The sequence below is a fragment of the Drosophila sechellia genome, chromosome 2L (genome assembly GCF_004382195.2).
Source record: "Drosophila sechellia strain sech25 chromosome 2L, ASM438219v1, whole genome shotgun sequence".
In the NCBI taxonomy this organism is placed as follows: domain Eukaryota; kingdom Metazoa; phylum Arthropoda; class Insecta; order Diptera; family Drosophilidae; genus Drosophila; species Drosophila sechellia.
Genome location: NC_045949.1, coordinates 14,796,421 through 14,814,737, shown reverse-complemented (window position 1 = coordinate 14,814,737; position 18,317 = coordinate 14,796,421). Strand labels below are relative to the sequence as shown.

The window sequence follows — 18,317 nt, the reverse complement described above, 5'->3', positions numbered from 1 at the left end:
TCATTTTATAATTTATATTTTATAATTTTATTTTATATAATTATATTTTATAATTTACAAAAAGAACCAATAACCAATAATACCAAAAATATTGTAGCATATCTACCGACAACTTTTACTCATAAATACCTCTGTTAGTTACTTCAATGTCCCAGTGTTCAAATTACCAGTATTGGTAAACGCAAATAATTTGTACTGTGTATGCGACTCTGGGCCAGTTGATTTTGCTCTCCAGCGAGACAACGTTGACTTTTCCCCAACTGGTCAGTTTCGTTGGTAAGAGGAAATCGGGTGGTCTGCAAAACAGATTATACTGATTTCATGCTGGAAAATCAAAAAATGAACGTGCGGCAATTTACATACTTAAGTTGGGATTACGGGGGAGCAGATTTGTCTTCTCTGTTTTCCCCGCCGCCATCCGCCTTTTTTGTTGATTCTTTTTTTAGGCCCGGTCTTGGCAAAATTTATTGGCCACATGTTTCGCTAGCCACCTTCGTGAGTTGAACAATTTGGGCTTCCCTGCCTTTTTAAGTAGGTTTTTATTTTGTTTTTTTTTTATTTTATTTTTTGACAATATGGCTTTTCGACATTTTGGGCGACTACAAGGAATTTCCGGGGATTCCATTTTTAATTGAATTCTGCTGGGCATTATTGTTGAAGTTGTTGCTGTTTAGCATTTTGTTGGCTTTGCCATCTCTTATGTTGGATAATTAAAGCGCCCAAGTCAATTTCATGGCATATATTATACTTTTTTTCGAAACATCCAAATTCTTTCATCGCTTGATTGTTTTTAGTGGAAATTTGAATTAGAATTAAGTCTGTTTTGGTTTCTCCATTTAAAGTTGCTTTTCGGTGGTGTAGCCAGCAACTTGATAATTTTCATAATAAGCGTCAGACAGCAACAATAATTGCATTAAAATGAGGCTGGGCTGGGATTCTTCAAGGGGATGGGTGGAAATTATGTAAAAAGCCCGGCGCCTTGCAAATTGCAACTCGAGTGGTGGAGTGGAGGAGGGGATAGGGGGAAATGGCAGCGCAAATGAAAGAGAACGGGAACAACATTAGAACACTTAAGCACTTAGCCCTCCCCAACCCATCAACTCCCCCCTCGATTGGCAAAGTGGTGGGGTTATCTTCCCTGTGCGATTTTCTTTTTGTTGCATATTCCAAGCACGTTCCAGAAAAGCGATTCCCTGGAATTTCCCACCCGAAGCTAGAAATCGCTTAAGGTCTTCGTTTTATCAATTTTCTTAGTCTGTTCTTCATTTCCCCATTTGTTTTAGCAGTGGCTGTGCTTTTGAAATTGCCGATGGGATTTTAATTAAGTTTACTTACACAAAGTTCACTAATCGAATGATTTTTTAAGATTCGGCCAGTTATCAAGAGACAAATTAACAATATATGTTTCAAATCGTTGTTTAGCTTCGGGCACTATTTAACTGAGTTTATTAACATGCATAAGATCATGTTTTCAGTTTCAATTGTTTGAAATATGAAGGAGTGCACATTTTGCGGTAATGAAATTACATATAAATTAATTTTCGGATGGCATAACCCATATATTTAATGACTCTTTCGTTTTAACATATAATTTTCGTTAAATTATATGGCTTTATAAATTGTCACAGATATTTGATTGATTTCTTTTCACTTAAAAAAACTACAATTACACTTTTTGTATCATATTAAACAGAACACCCCCTGTAATCGACGTGCATATGGGGTCGAGAGTATCTGTTAGTATATGTAAATATATATATACATATATATGCACTACTGTATCCCCGTTTTCCATTCGTGTGCGCCCCGTTGGAGCTGCTCATTTTTGTTATTTTTATTGTAGCTCTGATTCGCGCTTTATTGCATTATAATTGAATCTTGGAGCGCACAACTAACGCAGGAAACGTTGGCTGACTGGCCACCGTTTCCCGTCCCAGCTGTTGCACTTAATGCCAAGTGTTTAAAAAAGCGATGGGTCAGGGGTGGGGGGTGTTGCCGACGGCAGCTGGGGGAGTAAGTGCAAGGAGAATAGAAGTAATATTTACTTACTACCTCAGCGTTCGACATCCACCATTCACCCACCTAAGGATATGGCTGCCTTGGTAGGCACTCCACTCCGAGTTTTTCTCGCCGCTCATTTTCCTTATTGCCAGTGAAATGCAATAAAAATTGTTTTCCCATAGACGCTGGTGACGGCGGCTAAGCAAATGTTGTTGGAAATGAGCTATAAAAATGGGAAATTGTATTTTACAGTAAATTTGTGCAACACACAAACTAGCTAGCTAGCGAGCAGGCTAGACCTGTCGTTCTGTCCTGTAAAACCAACCAAAAAAAAAGCAACCTACCCCCATCCACCACCCACATCCTGTGACCTTCCGCCCCCCACTAGCCATGTCGACGCTTTCCATGCTGCTGTCGCAGATAATCCGCTGCTGAGTTGGCTTGTCTTGACTTGGCTTGACATTGGCTTTGGGTCGTCGTACCGCTCCGCTTCCATTTTATGAGCTACGAATCGGGTCTGAACGAAGCCCGGGCATCCAGCAACCCCCTCCCCCTCCACCACCCCCTTATCTAACGTGGCTTTATAAGCTGCCAATATTAAAATGATGACAAGTTTATGGCAAAAAGGCAAAGGCTTCGTCGGGTGAGGAGGCGGCGGAATATTGGAGGAAAAAAGGGGCAAAAAAAGGGGAAAACAGATGAGTGAAGGCGAAGCGAAAATGCAATTCATGGAAAGCTGATGTCTCGTGGCTTTATTTATAAGCAACCCATGCCGAACCATGCCTTGAACAATGAGAATTATAAAATTCCTTGCCCGTTCGCTAAAAACATCACACGAATAATATGGTGACATTTGAAAATGGCAACTAAGTTAGTTTGAGGAACTAACAAAAATCAGCATTTTAGGAGAGTTCCTAAAAAATAACTGCACTGGGTTTTGGTGTCCCACCAATCTGTCTGCTGCTCCTTGAAAAATATACGTACTTCGTTTTTGGTTCATTTCCAAGTTCTCTTATTGCATCTTCCAGTGCAACAAGGATGTCGTCTGCGGGAAAAAAGAACGAATTACATAAATAACTGCGCTGTGTTTGTGCCATTTTGGTTGCCACATTTGAATAAAATATGAATAAAAACCGAAATGCATTTAGTTGGATGGCGGAAGGGAGTCTAAGGTGGGGTTACAGCGACAGATAGACAAAGTGGGTGGTGTTGGTGGTGACCCATGCTCCTCCAGTTACTCACAAGTGGCTCGACCAGTTTGTCACCTTTTCGCTATAGAAATGGTCTTATAGAAAGACGAGACTAGTCGTTGCAGTAGCTCTTGGGTTTTTCAGCTTTCCTTGCAGCGCGCATGCACTGAAAATAATACATAGTTGGTTTCCCTATATTCTATATGGATTAAATTTAACATTTTTAAATCAACTTTTTAATTCCATGAGAAATTTCACTGTTTTTCTCTAGTTTTTTTATTTTCCTTATAGCTTTCAAAATTGAAAACTATTTTTCTCAGTCCCTGCGATTACCTCGATATTCCCCTGGAGCTCCATCTTCCCATGTAGATACGATAATATTTGCATTCAGTTGGGCCTCCTTTCCTCAAACTCCTGCCCCCCCCTATTACCATTCCAGTTGCAGTCTATTTCCTTTTTTTATTTCGCTGTCAAAACGTCAGCAATGTCGTCCTCTTACTCTCGTCCTGGGCCTCCACCTCATCCCGATTCCGCCCGGTCCTGTCCGTAGTCCTGTTCCTGGTCTTAGTACCCGTCTGCAAATCGTTCCGGAGCGCAGCGTTCGCTTGGCTTAATTTCGGCTAGGGAAAAGTGCATAAAAAATCTGCGGCGAATTTGCAATTTGAATTCGACTCTCCGAACCCGTCGTCTGTGACCCTTTCCTGGCCCTATGGCTCCCGGCTCCCTGCTCCTTGCTCCTTGCTCCTAACTCCTGGCCCTTTTGCATACCATACCTATGTGCGCTTGTGTGCCTGTGTCTCTTTTATTGAGCCCAGGACATGGTCGTCGTCGTCGTCCTTTCGGCTTGGAGGCCATTTTCTTCGGCATTTGCCGCTCGTGGATGCCGCCGCTTGTCGAGTAGTCTTGGCAGGCAGTCAGGCGGCTATTTAGGAAGTAATTTTCGCGCTTTCATCGCAACTTTTTCTGTGTCTGTCTGCAGATCTTTTTGGGCACGTTATTTGTGCTCCTTGATGCGGCTGAGTCTGATGCTGGGGCTGCTGCTGCTGCTGCTCCTTTAATGCATTTTTAAAAAAGCCAAAATGCGCAAATTGAAAGCAACGCGCCGACTACCCAAGCCAACAGCTCAGCGCCACTCGGCGGCACCCATCTTGTGCACTAGTCCCTCTTCCGATTCTGTGGTCGCCTGCTTTTCGCTTGGGTCACGTCCTCGCAGGACGCAGGACATTCTTTCTGAGCAATGTAAGAGGTGGGGAGCTGGAGGATACTGAGCCACACGCAGGCATAATTTCAGCCACTGCACTCAGACTTAATGAATATTTTAAGGACAGCTTTCATATTACATACCACTGCATATGTTATATAACATAGATGTATGATAGCTGGCCCAGCTCAAATGTCACAAATGAGCATAAAATGCTAGTCAAGTTACTATTTTTGGGCAACAGAAAATGTCAAAGTAGCTACTGGAGAGTACCTTAATTTGAGGTTAGTTTTTGGAAACCTAGCAACTCTGTAAATGAATTGATGTCTGTATATTCAATTTTTAACTGCATATTTTGGTGTAAACTACTAATCCAATGCATACTCAAGCCCAAACAAGTAGCTATAAATTTAAAATGATTGTAAAAAAACCGAATTGAATAGACATTGCGCATTTGTGACATATTAAAGCGGTTTCATTAATTAATTGGTGCTATAGAAGCACACGAAATTGGCAGTAAATAATAGCACATAAGCCCATATTTTAACACACCATCAAAGTTAGCTTACGAAAATCATTTAAATCCACACTTATCTAACCGCAAAAAGTAATTTCAAACAATTAAAATTTGGTGTTGGTTTTAAATTATATATGATAAATAAATACTTGCATTCATTTCGAAATTGTTGGAATGTTGAATGGCTCAAGTATCATTCGATAATAGCATATGCCCGCACATTTGCCATTCCAGTTTTATTCAACAATATTTTTTCTGTTTTTTTTTTTGCCATAACACATAATTAAAATTACGCACACACTTTATACACATTAAATCCAACCTACACGCCCACGCACATGCAGCGGTTACAATTGACCCAAAATGAACTCTTTCCCCTGCAATCTCGCGGGCTTTTGGAGCAACAATCCCCCTGCCCACAGATGCCAACCACAATTTAATCTCCCTGGAATTATTTTCCCCAGCCCATCTAAAGAGCCAGTTTCTCCTTGAAGGCGTTCTTTCTTTCTGTTTCGTTCATCTCGGCCCTCCTTGACGTGGGGGATTGCCTTGTATTTGTTAATAAACTCCCCGGCAGACTAAATTCAAATTACGCACACATCTTAAGAGGATTGGGGGTGGTGGCTGGTGGGTGGCATTTGGTGGGTTGCTGGCAGCCATTTCGCTTATAGGCTGCTCATTATGTCAGGTCTATATTCATATACGACTTGCGTTTCGCCTTCGGATCCGGCCCAAGTCCCGCATCCATTGCGTTCCGGCGGAGTGCGTGAGTTGGCCTCATCCGGGGCTCTCATCCCTCGCCGCTCTGACTTGTCGTAACATTTCATCTTTATTTTGGCATTATTCCCCAGGCGCCGCTTATTGTTTTTCGTGAAAATGGCAACGGCAATGGCAACAAATTAGAGGCCTGTGCCCATAGCCCGAAACGAGATGGCAACGAGTTCGGCTTGTGGGCAGTCCGGGGGGTATTTCCTAGTTTCCTCGACTACCAGGATGGATCAGCAGGTGGAATATCCCTTGAGCACCTCCACATGGGTTATTTTCATTTCGGTGCCAGTTTAATTATCTAATGGTGAAGCACAACGTACTCCGTATGTCCTACATATTTAATCCGGTCTTATTTAAAATTTGAAATGATTTCTGTTCTAAGCGAAATTACTTTAGTTTGAAACAAGCGACCGTTGAATAACAACCACTTACAGCACTGAATACTGACCACTGTTGAAAGCTAATTGCTGCAACATAAAAGAAATTGTGTTCCAACTAAAGATTTTTGGTGCAACATCGCGATTGAAATTTGAAATAAGTTTTAATCCATAATTTCTTCCTTTAAAACCATGAAATTATTTAATTAAAAAAAAACACAAGAATGGCCCTCTGCTCTATATGCTCATTTATTTATCCTTTAGATGTATTTAGATGCAACGTGGCCAACGCATTTGGATAAATTCATCGTACAACAGATTAGTTAACATGAGTCTTCACATTTGTGCCTGCTTATCCAGTTCACTCCATATTCAAGTATTCAACATTTAGCATTCTAGGGTTCAACTAACATTTGATATCATTTAGAAAATATACGTGGTAACGCCAATAATCCTTCTGTATTGTCCTCGCAGCGCATCCACCAACTTTTCCTCATTTAGGTTCAATCAATAAGTCATCCACATCCTGGCTTCCTTTCTCATCATCTATCTATCCATTTTTAACTGTTATTTTCCAGCGCCAACGATTAAACATATACAGAGGTGGTCAAAATTATTTTCACAAAGTGCATTTGAGTGAAATGTGAAAAGTGAAAATACTTTTGACCACCTCTGTAGAATATCTCTGTATACAGTTATCCACACGGCTTTGATTTACTTCTTCAAGCCCCAAGCATTGTTACTGGGCACCGGAACGCGGCGTTGTCCGGACTCGCGAGCCAGCACTTCCATGATGCTCGTGGCGGGGAACCAGCACTGCAAATAGTTAAGCCAAATAAGTACGATTCAGTTGGTGTTCTACAAAGTTGAACTCACCCTATCCTTATGGGCCGTGGCCACAACGTTGCGATTTGGCTCCTTGTCATACGAAACCGATTCAATCCCAAATACCTCGCACAACTCGTGCACCAGCTGCCTCTTTTCGCGGTTCATGGTGGGGAAAGAGTGGCTCCTCGAGCGTTGCTTGCTTTCCTTGGCCAACTTTACCAGGTCGGTCAATGTCTCGTAAACGCTCTTGGTCAGCGCTGCGTTCTTCTTGGCGAAGCTACGAACAAACTCCGAGTACTTGGTTAGAGACTTTAGCTTTGTATCGGAATTTCCAGAAGACAGGGCCGCGGCCAATCGACGATTCCTCTCGAGTAGACGGCATTCGTCGTTGCAATCCAAACTAAAGACAAAATGGTACGAATATTAATACTAGTCCGGCTGAATAGATACCACCACTCACGTTTTATTAGATTTTTTGGCTGGAGCCAAGATTTCGCTGAGCTCCATGTAATTGCCGCGTGACATCTCTGCCATAGACGAGGCCAGCTGGATGGTGGCTATACGACTGTGCTCCCTGGCTAGTTCCTGGCAGCTGCGGTTCTGCTTTCGGTTGCCGCACTCGCACTGCACCTCCACCAGCTCCTTGCAAGGCGTTTCCGGACAGCCTCCCTCGTGACAGGGAGCTGCACACTTGTGACCACAGTTCGGTCGTGGCTTGGTGCAGCTCTGCCGGCAGATCTCGGCGGCAGACTGACAGGGGCCCTCGTGACACGGCTTTATGCACTTGTGCCCGCCACACGGCAACGGCTTGCCACAGGCCATGCCACAGCTGAAGCTGGGCTGCGAGCAGGGAATGGTCTTGCGCAGCTCGTGGTTGCCGTGACACAATTTCGCGGTGAAGATCATGCAGGGCGGACAGGAGGGGCCCGAATGGCAGTTGTGCTGCGGTGGATGATCGCATGGATGGATGCGCGAGCAAGGGAGCTTGCAGATTGGCTTCTTGGTGCCGCACGGCACTGGTGGGTAGATCACTTCGGCACCACACTCGCAGAAGAGCTCCTCGAAACTGCTGCGATAGCATGGCGGACAATTGCCGCGGTGGCACGGCTGATCGCACTTGTGCTTGCCACAACTGAGTGTTCGATTACAGGGCAGTGGACAGACGTGGTCTATATCGATGCAGCACTCGGTGTTGCACTTGTGCTTGCCACAGCTGCGCTTCTTGGTGCACCGTCGCTTGCAGCGGGCGTCGTCCGCTCTGTTACATAGCTGCCGACACTTGATCATTTGGTCCATGTGGCCGCAACGGCACTTTACAGCAGTCTGCTTGGGACATGGAGGGCACTGGCCCAAGTGGCACTTGCTTCCGCATTGATGCGGATGCGCCGGCTTTCCACAACGCAACGTCCGAGAGCAGATGCCCTCGCATGTGGGAATCGGATCCAGGCAGCTTGAACGCTGGCCAGCCGGTATAGGCATTTTGCCGCAAGGACAACTGGTTATCTGCTCGGGACTCAGCTTGCAGGGTCTGAAAAGAATCAAATTATCAGTTTAATGGTATGAGTTTCTTAGTACTCTGCACAAAGACTCGATTGCACACGTTCTACGTTGAATAATTTAGCATAAAATTGACTCATATAAAATTCAATGCTGATGTTAATGCACATATTTTAGAAAGGTAAGAAGATTTACGGGTTTCACCCGATTTTTTGTGGTTAATGGTTTAGAAATATAAAGATTAAAACTTTAAGCAGTAAAGATTTAAAAATTATACTATAAATGAGTTGGATTAGGTATTCTTACCTACAACTTCCCGCGTGGCAGGAGTCCTTGCACTTGTGGTGGCCGCAGGGAAGCGGCTGACCGCAGCTGTCCTTGCACGAATAGCGGCGTTTGTCCTGCGTTTCTCGCGTGCACTGCACCTTGCGCTCCTGCTTGTCGCAGTGGCAACGCTGCTCCACTTGCTCGTGACACGGCTCGCACTTGCCCGAGTGGCACTCCGCCTGGCAGCGATGCTCGCCACAGTTAAGCACCTTGTCGCAGATCTCGCCGCAGAGCACCTCTTCCTTCATGGCGCACTGCATCGTTTTGGAGCTGCGTCCACATCCACATCTGCGCACCACGTTGGCCTGGCACGGCGGGCAAGGACCCGGGTGACAGAGCAGAGTGCAGGCGTGGCTACAACCCTCGATCCGGCAGCAGACCTCGCCACAGCTGTGGGCCAATTCGGTCCGTGATACCGACGGGTTTTTCAGTTTGCCGCAGAAGCAGAGATAGTCGCGTGGCAACTCCTGCCGCACATTCTGGCAAGCTGGACAACGCCAGCCCACTTCGGACTTGGAGCTGCTCGCCCAGGTGATGGTGCACTTGAGGTGCAGCATGTGATAACAGTTCCTGCACGACCAGGTTGGCTGGTGCGACTTGATCGCCTCCACGCATACAAGGCACTCCAATCGGCGCTGTTCGATGTCGCGAATCAGTTTCTCTCGCTGCGATAGTTTTTCGTTATCCGCCGGTGGTTGCGGTGGGCCTCTCCTTGGGGAGATTTGCTTTTGCTGCGACTGCTTTTCGGGCGATGGGTGTGCGCTCTCATTGCTCGTGTCCAAATCGTCAACGGCCCTGGGAAAGCCGTTGATGCGGTCCCTGTTGCGATTCCAGTCATCCCTGCGTTTGTTGCTGCGATGATTGTCGTAGCGTTGCTGCTTCTGCGGCCTCCTACGATCGCTTCGTTCGTACCGGTCCTCCCGATCGTCCCGATAGTCGGAGCGGCGTTGTTGTCGCGTATTTCCGGGTCTAGAGTCCCTGTCCCGGTCCCTGTCCCTGTCACGGTCCCTGTCCTGGTCCCGATCCCTGTCCCTGTCCCGGTCCTGTTCCCGCTCACGCTCCCGTTCGTAATTGTTGTTCGAGCGGTGGTTGTTAGCTCCTCGTTCAGGTGGTTCTTGAGCTCGCAGAGTCCTAGGTCTCGACTCATTTATGGCAGTCTCTAGGCTGGCAGTGCTGTTTCCGTTCGTAGTGGCTGCCGGTGTTTCTTCTAGACTCAGATTGGCGAAATTGGGCACGAATTCCGGAGCCGAGGCCTGCAGCTTGGAAGCGCTGAAGTCGAACGGATTGGTGCCAAAAGGTGTGTAAAAACTCGAAAAAGTGCTGTTGCTCGGATTGTCCAACCCATAGCTGCTGGTGAGGGTGACTCTAGCGATGCCATCGCCATTTTGATAGGTTGGGAACATGGCCTGCGAGTAAAACTGTTTGGTGAATAGAGATTTAGTTGATTGATTAGGACTAAACCTAATTTCAAATACGTTCAAGCAAAGGGAATGGAATGAATTGAACATATATTCTAAAAATCTGATTTTAAACCTTCGAAGATTGATGACTCACATTTACAAAGTTGCTGGTACTCGGGGCCACTGGTGGGTTCAGTCCAAAGGCACCTCCACCGGCGCCCAGTGAGTAGTTTGTGAAGCTGCTGCCCAGCGGTTGTTGCATAGTGCTGGCGGCATTGGAGGGCGCTCCTCCACCCAGATTGTGCTGCATAATGAACTGATTGAAGTTCACGTAATTGTTGTTGCCCTGCCTGTTGTAGGAACCACCCGCTGGCGCCGATTCGTGACCTCCGTTGCAGTCTGCCATGGCGGGTGACTCATGGCTGGGTCCCGCTTCTCCGGCGCCGTTGGTCAACTGCTGCCAGAACTCAGCCATGGAGAGTCCGCTGCTGCCGTTGGTGACCAGCGTCTCTTGGTGCGACCGGTTCTTTGCTGCCGGAACAATCTCTAACTGCCCGCCGCCCTCTGCTGGGCATTTCCCAGCGCTACCACGGGACCGTCCGCAATCCACGGAGGAGGTGACCAAACCCAGGGAAAGCTCCAGACACGTGTGCAGTGGTGAAATTGAGCCCAATGCAAAAATTAACTGAATCGAATCCTCTGTTCGATCGAATGTGGTGAACGCCTTTAGCGGCCAACTAGACGCACCGCAGCCTGAGTCCGCAGGCACTTTTTCCTGATTTTTTGCGCTTTTCCTGCGTGTTTTTGCTTGCTAATATTGTAAATTTCTAACAAAATTGCACAACACGGTCATACCACACAAAACGGTACCACTGACAATTGACTCGACCTATCGATATCTTAACAGATTTTCGATTTTAGAGGGGAAAGGGCTGCCAACTCGATTTTTGGACAGCTGTGAATAAAATTTAACAGCACGATTTCGTTCTGTTACTCAGCACACTTACAGTGGTGATAAACTGTCAGGTGGCGCCATCTGAGTGAGTGAGAGTGCACTTACAAACATTTTAAATGTACTGCAACGGTTCGTTCATTTGTTTAATAAAAAAAACATAGATACTGTTTTGATTTTTGTCATTGTCAGATTCAAATTAAATAAGTCTGCGCTATCTGAGTATAAGCGATATTGCAAAGTATGACTCTCAATCATATTTCCAATCCAAAATATAATTCCTAGAATTCAGGAGCAGAATTCGACACCAAAATCAGAAGCCCCGTTGCCTTTTGTATTTGATATTATACTTTATTGACTGGCAAATATATATGCTTATTTTGATAGAAACTAAAGTCTATTCCTAATTTTATTTCTAGCAAAACCGTTAATTGCAAATAAATGTAAAATGAATAACAACAGTGGAAGTACTGTACTTTGTAATTGCCACAAATTTGGTTGAAACTGGCCGGGCCCAACGATTCCACCCATTTAGAATGTCCTGAGATTGCTGAGAAGGGCTTGCTGACTCGGCGGTTGTGATGGACCAGATCCAGGTGTTAGAACTCCCGGAGGTGGCGGCATTTGAAAAGTTTGCGCCATGGCCATGGCCAAAGTGGGTGGTGGACCTGGTTGTTGTTTTCCCGGTACTGGGAGTGCGGTTGATGTGACGGTGAGTCCATCCAACGGACGGTACTGGCACTTCTTGGCGTGGGTTCGCATATTGCTCGACTGGGTGAATGCCTGGTTGCAGTTGGGATGTGGGCAGACATACGGCTTGCAGCCGGTATGATAGTTCAGGTGCGTCTTTAGGTGATGCTTTTTGGTGAAGGCTTTGGGGCACAGGGGGCAGCTGAAGGGCTTGATTCCCGAGTGGAGGCGATGGTGCAGGGTCATGTTGCTGCGATCGGCAAAGGACTTGCCGCACACGGAGCACTGATACGGTTTCTCACCACTGTGCGTTCTCATGTGCTGTTTGAGCAGCATTTTCCGCGAAAATCTCTTTCCGCACTCGTTGCATTTGTGGGGTTTCACGCCGGTATGAATCCGGACGTGCATATTGAAGGCCACTCGCTGATTGAACGATTTGGGACAGTAAGGACACTCGTACTCCTTCCGGTTCCGGTGAATCTTTAGGTGACTGCTCAAATATCCCTTATCGTTGAATGTCTTGCCGCATTCGGGACATTCGGCTGCAAACTCTTTGGTTCCACGGTGAACTGACAGATGATACTTGTAGTTCCGCAGCTGGGAGAAACCCTTTCCACAATCCGCACACTCGTAACGCGGCGATTTGTGCGTTTTTTCATGAGCCTGAAATAAGAACATAATAGACAAATAAGATTAATACATTTAATAAGATACATTTGCTTAGCAAAGGTTGTAATATTGTAGGAATAGTAAGAGATTTAAAAGTTGTATTAAAACCACTGAAAATCGGTTGTAAAAACCATAAAACAGAGACTTTCTACAACTGTTCAACCTGTTAGTTTTTGAAAAAGAGGATTTCAAAATTAGTATATCTAGCAACATTTTAATTTAGTTTTTAATGAATACCGTATGTTATGAGTTCTTGTGAGGATTGGAAGATTTCTAATATAAAGTAACTGATATCTGAGCATTGAATACATTTATACTTATACAAAGTAAGCCAGAAATGTAAAAATATGACGGTTACACATTGAATGTTAACCAGTGTTGGTAATAATTTTGTTGCAATTTCAAATGTGTCTGGCAAAAATATTCAGTTAGTTAGCTACTCAAATTGGAGTTCTTTCTCAAAGGGGCCATTTTGTGACTACCTCTCGCTCGCTCGGCGACTGGCTCTTTCTAACGTATCTTGTAGCTGCACCCATGCGTAAAACCAGTTCTCTCTTTTTTGCCCGCTTCTGTTTCTGTTTTCGGCCGACTCCATTTTGAACGGGTTGCTTGCGAGATTTGCATAAGGCACTCAATTCTTCGCTGCCTCTCTCTTCCCCCACTCCACTTGAATCTCCCCACTCTTTTCTTCGGAGCTCCGCCTTCCAATTGGAGTACGGTTTCTCTGTTTTTTAGGCCCCGCCCATATCCATATGGTATATCTGTTGGTGAAGAAACTCGTTTTGGGAGGATCTCGTGTGGCTCTGGACTTTGAGGACCGGCCAAACGATATCTTATGTGATGTATGGCCATGTGAAAGGTTAATGCTGTTCTTGGCTTGGATGTTTTGAAAGGAGTTAAATTCCTAAAGATATTTAAATGGCTTTGCAATAATAACTCTCAATCATTTAGTACTACGCAAAAACACATTTCGCTTTGCGATGAATGTATACGAATTCGTTGATAAGAACATAATCATTAAATATTTTGTCATTTATAATTTGTTAAAAAATACGCATTTGCCAAATGGTTGTGTGTAAGTACTTAAATGGCTTTACGTATAAGTTTGTTAGTGGTATTTTTTAATAACTAAACAGCAACAGACTAAAATAAACTATAATCAGGCAAATCTAAAGCCTTTGATTCTTAAATTCTAGTTGGGAATTTCGAATATTCTTTCTAAAATTTGTGTTATATTTTTTAATAGTTGTAGTCCTAATGAAATAGAAAAAATTTAAACTTTGTTTACTTTGTAAATATATAAATTTGTTTCGTGAGTTACTCGTATTTGAAAGATTTTAATATTATATTGATTCTTTGGTTTTGAGTTTTGAAACATATTTAGGATGAAAAGGATTAGGATTTAGGAGTAAAATATAATTTTTTCTAAAGCTAAAAACTAATAACTAAAGGTTTCTTTGGTTGTCATAAGTGATATATATACTTTTAAACAAAACACCATGGTAATAAAACTAAAATAGTTATAATAAAATCTCACCTGCAGAGTTTCGGAGCATCCGAATACCTTCTCGCAAATCCGGCACTTGTAGCTGATCTCCTCGGCAGATGTGGCATTGTATCCACCGATGCCACCGATTGCTCCACTATTGCTGCCGACGGCTGTGGTGATCAGTCCTCCGGTCATCTTGGGCATCATTCCGACGGCCGTCGCCTGGACCGAATTCAGGCTCAGATTGGTCACGGTGGTCAGTGAGATGTTAGTGCCGGCGGCTCCTCCAGTGGCGCTCATTATCAGATCCCTTACAGGACGTACTGATCCGGTGGAGCTGCTCACCGAGGAGGCGGCGGGTGAAATGAGAGGTGCGGTCTGCTTATAGCCACCAGTCTGCAATCTTTGGTAGTAATCCAAGCACTCCGGGCAATCCGGACGAGTGCATGCGGTGCTTTTGGTGCGGATGAGAGGCTGTTGATGCTGCTGCGGTGGTGGTGGTGGCGGAACCGAACCATTGATCACATAGGGAGCAAAGAAGCGTTTCTGCTGATTTGGCAAATGCTGCTGATGCTGATGCGTTTGGTAGGGCGATGTAGGAGGAGTACTCAGGCCGGCAGCTGCTGCAGCAGCCGCATAGGCGGGCAGTAAGTGCGGGAAGAATTGGGCATAGAACTTGGTGGCATTGGCCATGGCCACCAAATCTGGCGGCAACATGGAGTAGGCAGCGCCATAAGGAGTTGATGGCATTGCCAGCCCTCCAAGAGCCTGAGGGCTCCTAATACTGCTGCCGCTGCTCTTTGAGAGATCCAGGATATTCGTGCTCGTATCCTGAGCGGATTTACGCTCCTTGCCCAGAATCTTGCTGATGCTAAAGTCAGTGACTTGAGCAGGTGGCAACTGTGCGCCAGCTCCCAAGTTCTGGACTCCATTGGTGGGTGAAGTACGCGCCGGCGAGGGCGAGAGGTCGTAACTGCGCTGCAGCATGGCGTGCTTGAAACCCATTCTTCTCCAAGCCGAAGAATCACTAACAGACCGCTGGCGGTACCGCTTTGGATGGCTATTTTCTGAGGCGGATGCGCTTTTTAGCCGGGCAACTGTCGCGTTACGCGTCGAAACACGAAATGTCTTGGCCTCACAGGCCACAGCAGCCGTCATCGTCTTTTGGCCGGGCCTAAAGCCTGGCTTGCGCTCCCGCTCTCGAATTTAATTGGTCGAGAAACAGGTTTGACCGTACAGGTCGGTCTCGCTCCGCATCGCTCTCTCTTGTAGACCGGGAGTCTCTTCTCCAATTAACCAAGTTTGACTGCTGGAGACAAACTGTCGCGCCTCCAATTACGAGAGGAGCTGCAATCTGCAGACCCAGAACCATTTGCTAGCAGCGTTCTACTAGTCACATCTATCATAAAGCTTATCGCTCCTTTCAGATCGCTCTCCCTGCACTTCTCTCTTTCTTTTTGTATCCACTGGACTCACTCTCTGATAAAGTGACTAAGATTTCGTTTTGGCCGCGTTGTTTTTGTAATTAATTGCGGTAATAAAATGTGCGCATCGTTAAATTTTCAAAATGTATTTCTCTTGTTCCTCATCCACACAAACACACACATTCTTATCCGCATCCACATCCACATCCTCGCCCGATTCCGAATCCGATTCCCAGGCATGTGTGAATCTTACGGTTATGCGCATGCGCAGCGATCATCTTTTGAGGTGACTCCGGTTCGTCACGGCTCTGCAGTCTTAGCCATGTGTGAGTGTGGGAAGGAATTGAAGCTAGGGACTAGATGACATAACCGCCACGATGGCCAAAATGGTGTATAGGAAGTCAGGTATTTTTCTTGCGATTTTAAACAGTGTTGCTAACGGTTCATGATTGACCACACTGGCAAAAAACTTAACCTTAGCACAAAAGAATTAAATAATCCCATATGGGCGAACATATGTTTCTAAGCCTCTTTAGTTATTGTATTTATTTAGGACTTGTTGTCTTATTAAAATATTAATCCAAAATCGATCATTTTTTATATTATATTTAAGCAGATAATACAATATGCTTAGAAGTAAATGTAATTTTTAGGCAACTATAATTATATTTTAATGTTTTCCATAAATTTATGAAAATAACCTATGCCAATTAAGAGGGCATCCTTAATATAGCATTCTGAAGCATTTAAACTTGATCCACTAAATTCAGTTGCCATATCGGGAGGGACTGTGACCACTTCTTCGACTTGCATAGCATCAGTAGCGGCCATAAAAATGTGCAAAACAAAATGCTCCTCAAGTGATTTGTGATTGGACAAAAGGCGCATAAATAACAAGGTATCCAGGCCGAGGACTCGGAGGAAGTAAAATGGTGACACACCACGAGAATTCAAGGAAGCTGCAGATACAAATGAAGTGGTATACATTTACAGCTACATGGAATGAGATCCGGTGAAATGGAGCTGATATTCTGACTCACAAGGATTGGATGAAAGTCTCTGTTTCCTAATTGCCAATAAGCGCATAGAGACTCTAATGCGCAAGGCGCAATCTTGTACACGATTTGTCCACGATCACTTACAAAACGATCTTATCAGGATTACCGGGCGGAGTAGCCCCTTCAAATCCTCCGCGCCCAGTGGTTAGCTAGCCAACTACCGATCCTCTGGCCACCAGTGATTGATAATGGTTTGACTGTCAACACGCGCTGCTCGCTTTGGTTGACCACGATCTGCATAAATTTGGATTAAACAGGCGATTCATTATAATTATACATATGAGGACCGGGCGAACACCACTAAACTTGTTCAACCTTAGTTGAAAAACTCTTTTTCGTATTTCGTTTTTTCAGTTCGGTTGGCATTTCGTGGAATTCCGCCACATAATTTACATATGCGAAGCGAAGGAAACTTAAGTTTTAATTACACTCACTAAATCATCGGGCCTCTGCGCAGACTCCAGGAGACTTTGTTTTGTAGCATGACTAATGTTTATTAGCTGCTAATGGTTTGTTTTACAAAAGCTACGTGGCTGCCCCATACGAAGTCCCTCCATCGCCATCGCCATCGCCAGCTCCATCTCCATCCGTAGCATCCCATCGCATCGCATCGCATCGCATCCAGGTGACTCGCATGAACGCTCCAAAACTGTTTCACCCGTTGACATTTTGACAAATTTCCAACTCCTTACTACCGTCGTCGTTTTGGGGCCGTCTCCAATGTAAGCTGATACCTATCTCAGATGCCCAGATCCCCATCTCCATCTCCACCTACCGATCTTCCCCACGGTTCTTCTTCTTTGTTCACACTATTAATTTTCCGCTCGTTATTGTCGGGATTGTGAGTTGAGTTGGTTGGTTCAGTCGACTGGTTGGTTCCCCCTCATTGGGGTGGTCGGCATTTATCTTATTTTGTGTGCGTTTAAAAGTTCTTTGTGAAACTCTTTAATGTCATGTGTTATCGGTTAATGATCAGCCGCGTTGCCAAGTGATTTTCTGTCAGCGGGTGATCAACTCTGCCTGGGATTTCCCCTCCGAACTCCGATCTTCACCGCTCCGGTTCGGGTTTGTCCTCCTTACGGATTCCGTTTAATTTCCTTTTGGTTTTATTCGCTCTTGGGGCTTTGGATCTTTGGATGGTTTGGACCTTCTCGTCTGCGCCTTGTTATGTGTAGCTTGACAAATGTGTTGATTTGCCAAGTTTATTTCCAGCGATGGTGGGTCCAACATTTTGGCAATAAGATTGAACGACCTTTTTGGACTTTCTGATTTTTCAAGGCGAACTGAAAGCAACAAAAGTATAAAGTTCTGAATTTCCAGGTAACACGTTTGTTGGCCAAGAAATGTATTTGAGTTAAATGAATACAGTAATTACGAAAATTATTATTTTAAATATATTTAAAGCTAAAAATAATAAAAATAAAAATAAACCAAAAATGTTTAAAAAAAAAGTTATAAAAATAGTTTTATTCACTTTACTTTCAATACTAATCGGCAAACTTGAAAGTGCTTGGAAATGGCTCAAAATTTGCATGAAAATTCTAAAGTAACGCCCACCTCCCAATTCCCATTGATGCAAACGCCCATCCAAACTTATGTATTTTGTCAGGCCTTGGCAATAAAACTAAAACTGGGCCCTAACAACAGCATTTAGGAGGTGTTATACTATTGTCTAGCCGCGATATAATTTATATGGATGGAATTAAAGTTCGCCGAAAACGAGACAGAGACAAAGGAGAGTAGAGCGCGAACAAAGCGATATTCGTGAATTATATATGCACGTCTATATATGTATATATACCGATCCAAAGTGGCTAAACTATATATGTGTGTATAAGCGAGGCGTATGGCTCGGCAATGTTGTAGATCACAATCATTTCAATTAATTCGAATATAAAATACGAAGTGGAGACGGCGGCTTTTGCAAAA

The 18,317-nt window shown here is 44.6% G+C and overlaps 2 protein-coding genes across 3 annotated transcripts; both read right to left on the bottom strand.

The window, feature by feature from the left end:
* Window positions 1–6,282: 6,282 nt before the first annotated feature.
* LOC6611336 (protein shuttle craft) lies at window positions 6,283–10,581 on the bottom strand. 2 transcript variants are annotated; one of them, XM_002035847.2, is made up of 5 exons: window positions 10,261–10,581; window positions 8,686–10,124; window positions 7,343–8,410; window positions 6,931–7,282; window positions 6,283–6,870 (listed from the first exon to the last, which is right to left on the bottom strand). In XM_002035847.2, exons 1-5 carry the CDS (start codon window positions 10,579–10,581, stop codon window positions 6,769–6,771), a joined length of 3,282 nt encoding a protein of 1,093 aa, XP_002035883.1. In that variant the 3' UTR covers window positions 6,283–6,768. The 2 variants fall into 2 exon arrangements, with proteins under 2 accessions (XP_002035883.1, XP_032575152.1); XM_032719261.1 differs by having other exon boundaries at window positions 6,769–6,870; window positions 8,686–10,112.
* An 839-nt stretch (window positions 10,582–11,420) lies between these two features.
* LOC6611335 (zinc finger protein 585A) lies at window positions 11,421–15,864 on the bottom strand. Its single transcript, XM_002035846.2, has 2 exons — window positions 13,955–15,864; window positions 11,421–12,411 (listed from the first exon to the last, which is right to left on the bottom strand). The coding sequence occupies exons 1-2, from the start codon at window positions 15,062–15,064 to the stop codon at window positions 11,590–11,592; spliced, it is 1,932 nt and encodes a 643-aa protein (XP_002035882.1). The 5' UTR covers window positions 15,065–15,864; the 3' UTR covers window positions 11,421–11,589.
* Window positions 15,865–18,317: the final 2,453 nt, after the last annotated feature.